The sequence below is a fragment of the Rhodamnia argentea genome, chromosome 10, assembly GCF_020921035.1.
Source record: "Rhodamnia argentea isolate NSW1041297 chromosome 10, ASM2092103v1, whole genome shotgun sequence".
Classification (NCBI taxonomy): domain Eukaryota; kingdom Viridiplantae; phylum Streptophyta; class Magnoliopsida; order Myrtales; family Myrtaceae; genus Rhodamnia; species Rhodamnia argentea.
In genome coordinates this window covers 20604004-20609355 of record NC_063159.1, presented here as the reverse complement: position 1 = coordinate 20609355, position 5352 = coordinate 20604004, and the positions used below count along the sequence as shown (strand labels likewise).

Below are 5352 nucleotides of genomic sequence, written 5' to 3'. Positions count from 1 at the left end.
TTGAAGACTTTGGCATTTTTAACCGATTATTTATGCTTTCCGAGTCAGACTCTAATTGAGATGAATTTTCCGAATTCAGTGTGGAAGAAATTAGAAGAGGACAACCGGCAATTTTTTCGTGATTACTACATTAGGCTGAAGTTGATCGAACAGATCAATCGGTTCAATCATTTGCTTGAGAAACAACTGATGCTACAAGAATTACTTGCGAAACGGACACTGGCTCAAGGCGAGCCTTCTCCTGATGTTGCTGGTGAGTCTTTGCATAGTTCTTCTTAAAACAACAAAGTTGTATGGATATATATCACGGCAAGCCGCTCTTGGCGCATTTTAGCAGGCGGGATTTACCAGCAACAGCTCTCAAATGCAATGCCGGTGCGGTATGGCGACAATGTCTTAGGCGGCATGTACGGGGATCATTGTGCTTTGAATGGGACCGCCGCAGTTGCCTCAATGGGAAGCCCCGTTCAAGCTCTCAGCTTGCATTCTATTAATCAGAGCGAGTGAGTCACTTTTTATGTACTAATCGAAACTTCTACTTGCATTGTTATCTCATGACCAGGGATCATTCATTAGGTGCAACTAGGAAGGCAATTTTTAATTTGCTATCACAATGTACTTGATTACTGAAACATGCATAACTATCCCCCTTGAACAGCACGATTATTACCCTAGTCACAACCAATTTTAATCTTCAGGTTCTTGACACACGCAAGCTCGGAACAACCGATGTCATCGAATTGCTGTCTCCCTATCGACCCGCTGCGGAAGTGCGAACAAGGTGCGAGTCCCCTTCAGAATCAAGGCTGCGTAAGCCTCCTGAGGGATCCGGCCTCTTCCAGCTCGCCCGACCTTGGAGGTGAGATGGCACGTGATGGCTCTACCCTTTTGAGCGTCGCTATCCTCGCCAAGACGTCGACCTTTCCCTCCATTTAGTTAGGGTACAGAATTAGATAAAAACCGAAGCAACGTCCGGCATCCCTAGTCAAACTAAACTAACAATTTGGTCGTGTAGACTTGTTCTTGATGTTGTAATTTCCTGCGTAAAACAATGACCTTGAGGACAACCCTCGCTTGCTTGTGTTGTTATTGGGTGCAGAGTTCGAAACGGAAGAGGATCAACTCAACCCTGCGAATTTTCTTCTCGACTCTCCAGAGCGCCACGACTCTGGTAAACATCTTATCCGTATTCCTTTCACCCGTCTTTGCTTATTCGAACCCTTTTTTTTTTTTTTTTTTGCCTCAACCCGGAGCTGATTCTGGGCATCTCGCTTCCGACCAGCCTAAGCTCCACAAACGTTCTCGAGATTAGGCCCTTCGACTGATTCCGCCCATCGCCTTGTTTTTTTCCCCTGCAGGACAGCTTCCCGACGTGCCGCCGGAGTCCAACCCGGGATCTCAAATACACGGAAAAACCTACTGAGGCGTCGGAGTCGCTTGCCATCTCTGCTCAACATCATTTTTACCGCGGATCACGAATGCACAGCGTGCATGTTAGCTAGTCATTGCCATGTACAAATCGCTTCCTTTTCGGCATCGAAACATGCATACGATACTTCCTACGTTTGTTCTCAAAAACTCACTTTGAACCAGTATACATATTTTACAATTCCGAGGGTCCATTCATACTGGGCACTCGTGCTTACTGTTAGGGTTTCATCGTCTGACGTCGGGTCAATTCTGGTAACGTGTTTAATATTCATGAGTGGTGATGACTGCAATGAAAGTTTGATGCAAGTAGATTTATTATATACTATATTGTATTTTTTGTTACGTGCAATATTATGTTAAATTGTCACGTAGTTTCGATCGACATTCGTGTTCCGGAAAATATATATCTCGGTAGTGATTCTAACGTTTGTATGTATTGGCGACAGAAGAAAAAACATAGTAAATCTTTCAAGTAAACACATAAGATTTGCTCTCTCTCTCTCTCTCTCGCCCAAAGTTTCAATTTCACGAGTTAAAAAAAAAATTAAAAACCAAAAGTCACTAGAAATAGAATAAGGTCAATTTTTCCGCGACTTTCAATAGGAAAAAAATTCATTGGTAGGAGAAATTGTTGTGATTTTGTTAATTTTTTATTATTATTATTTATATATCTTGTGAATCATAAATATTTTAGGCAAAAGCCATAAAAAAAATCCCTAGTTATGTTCACTGTGATACCCGGATAGCGGAACCGGAAGGTAGAAAACTGAATGACCTGAAGACAAAAAATGATCTCTTTCAAGCTACTGATCGTCCCACCTTGGAAACTATTATTTGCAAAGAAACTTTCAAGGATATTTGGGATTCCATGAAGAAGAAATAAAAGAAATATCGAGGCTCTGTTAGAATGAAGTGTGCACAACTTCAAGCCTTGGAGAAGGGATTTTGAGACACTAGCGATGAAGGATGGAGAATTTGTCACCAGCTACGGTGCCAGAACAATGGAGATCGGCAACAAGATGCGATTCCAGGGTGAGAAGATGGATGACGCCACCATTGTGGAAAAGATTTTGCGTTCCACGACACCAAAGTTTAATTATGCTGTCTGCTCAATTAAAAAGTCGAAAGACGAAGATGGACTCTCTCTCTTCATGAATTGCAAAGCTCCTTATTGGTCCGTGAACGGAAGATCAACGGTAGAGGAGCAAGCGTCGAAGGCTTCTCTATCAATACTCATTCCAACAATTTTAGAAGAACGGGTAGAGGTAGAGGAAGGGGAGATCAATGAAATAGAGATGTCAACATGAATTTCAAAGTCAATAATGACCGATCTTAAGGCAAAGGCACGGGACGGGATCTTGACAAATCCAAGGTAGAGTGCTTTAGATGTCATAAATTTGGTCATTATGCATCTGGATGTTATACTAGATTGCCTAATTATAAAGAAAAGAAGGAAGAGAATTCAAATTTTGTTGAAAAGTAAGGAAACAGAAACGTTATTGATGGCTGTTCAAGATGAAAAGAAACTCGAGTCATATATTTGATACGTGGATACAGGTTGCGGTAACATCATGAGTGGAAGTAAGTAGTTTTTCTTCTCTTATCTAGATGAAGATTTTCATTCTACCGTGAATTTTGATGGTCATTCTATTATGAAAGTGATGGGAAAAGGTGATATTAAGATAAGAACCAAGAATGGTTTTGTGGAATCGATCTCTAATGTGTCGTATGTTCCCGACCTGAAAAGTCCGCCCTCCGTAACACCCCAAATCCAACACTTCCCAACGGCTACACACGGGTTAACGGCTATGCCCGCATTGCGGTAGCTTAACCACGCCGCAGTGGATCGCCATTCACACCTACACCGATCAACTCCCTCCTCGATCTCGTACCAAGGTTCTCGGCCTCACCTCCTCCCTTCCTCGACCACCAATATTTTCAAACTCACCCACGATCGAACGACCATTCTCAAATTCTATCGGCCCGAGGTCTCACAAGTCGAGTCGAAACCTCGAACTCCACATATGATCGCATCTCCTGTTACAATATTAGAAAAAAGGATACTAACAATATGCAATGGAGTACGTTTATTCCTTACTTCTGAAAAACTTACAACGGATGCTCCATATAAAGAGCTAATACCCAACGGTTAATAAAGAAAGTGCATCCACTAACTCCTAAAAAATAGCAACCGTGCAGAAACCTCCTATTGACTTGATAAAACACAAAGCCATGTTCAGCACCACTAAAACAAACTCCTAATAATTAGGACACTAAACAACTGATCATTCTACTAAAATAAAATAATAAGATAAATAAACATGGTCCACGTGACTCAACATTCCCTCCCTTAAACTGAAAGTTTGCCAACATTCAGTTTAATACAACTTATCAACACCAAGCGGGTTTCTCAGCTTTTGAAATGCAGCCAACTTGAGGGATTTAGTAACATTCAGTTTAATACAACTTGTCAACACCAAGCGGGTTTCTCAGCTTTTGAAATGCAGCCAACTTGAGGGATTTAGTAAAGATATCAGCAACCCGATCTTCACTTCTACGATAGATGAGATCTATGACTCCTTCCTTCGTGAGATCCCTTAAGAAGTGAAACTTCACATCTATATGTTTGCTTCTTCCATGTAAAACAGGATTTTTGGAGAGCTTTATTGCTGAACTATTGTCACAATAAATTGCAGTAGGTCCTTGACTCTTGAAATGAAGTTCTTCAAGAATTTTCCCCAACCAAATAGCTTGACAAGCACATGAGGTTGCAGCAACAAATTCAGCTTCAGTGGTTGATAAAGTGACAATTGGCTGCTTCTTTGATGACCATGAGATAGCTCCCGAACCTAACATAAATACATATCCGGAAGTGCTCCTTCTATCATCTTGATCTCCAGCATAATCACTATCGGTGAAGCCCATCAAGCTTGAGTTTTCTCCCTTCTTGTAGAGCAGCCCAAAGCCGGTCGTACCTTGCAAGTATCGAAAAATTCTCTTGGCAGCAAAGAGATGCATCTCAGTAGGATTCTCCATGTACCTACTTAGAAGACTCACAGAGTACATTATATCTGGCCTTGTTGCAGTTAAATACATCAAGCTTCCCACAATTTGCTTGTACATAGTGCTGTCAACCTTCTTTCCTTGAGAATCTTTCACTAACTTCAAACCCACCTCGGTTGGTGTGCTAGAAGGATTACAATTCTTCATTTGGAACCTGTCTAAAATGTCTTGCACATATTTTCTTTGTGAAATAAAAATTCCACCAGCAAATTGAACAACTTCTATCCCAAGAAAATAGTGCATCTTTCCAAGATCGGACATATCAAATTCAAGCATCATAGACTGCTTAAATTTTTCAAACATGGCTCTATCATTTCCAGTATAGATCAAATCATCCACATATAAGCAAACAATAAGCATCTTCCCTCCATCTCCAGTTTTGACAAAAAGTGTATGCTCATATGGACACTTGTGAAGACCTTCCTTCAGAAAATAGGCCTCTATACGACTATACCAAGCCCTTGGAGCTTGTTTTAGTCCATATAAAGCCTTGTTTAGTTTATACACCTTGTGCTCACTTCCAAACTTCACATAACCAGGAGGTTGATCAATAAATACCTGCTCTTCCAAGTCACCATGTAAAAATGCCGATTTCACGTCCAACTGGAAGATAGGCCATGAGTTTTGCGCCGCCGGTGCGATCACCAATCTGATTGTGTCATGTCGGGCAACCGGAGCGAAAACTTCTTTGTAGTCAATGCCAAACTCTTGCTTGTAGCCTTTTGCGACTAAGCGAGCTTTATACTTATCAACTTCACCATTCTCCTTCAGCTTCGTCTTGTACACCCACTTCACGCCAATGGTCTTTTGCCCTTTTGGAAGCTCTGTCAACTCCCAAGTATTATTTCTTTCAATGGC

General features: G+C 41.3%; 1 protein-coding gene across 1 annotated transcript; it reads left to right on the top strand.

Annotated features, from left to right (window-relative positions):
* The first annotated feature begins 347 nt into the window (after positions 1-347).
* On the top strand, positions 348-1022 carry LOC125312687. Its single transcript, XM_048271723.1, has 2 exons — positions 348-503; positions 699-1022. The coding sequence occupies exons 1-2, from the start codon at positions 370-372 to the stop codon at positions 934-936; spliced, it is 372 nt and encodes a 123-aa protein (XP_048127680.1). The 5' UTR covers positions 348-369; the 3' UTR covers positions 937-1022.
* Positions 1023-5352: the final 4330 nt, after the last annotated feature.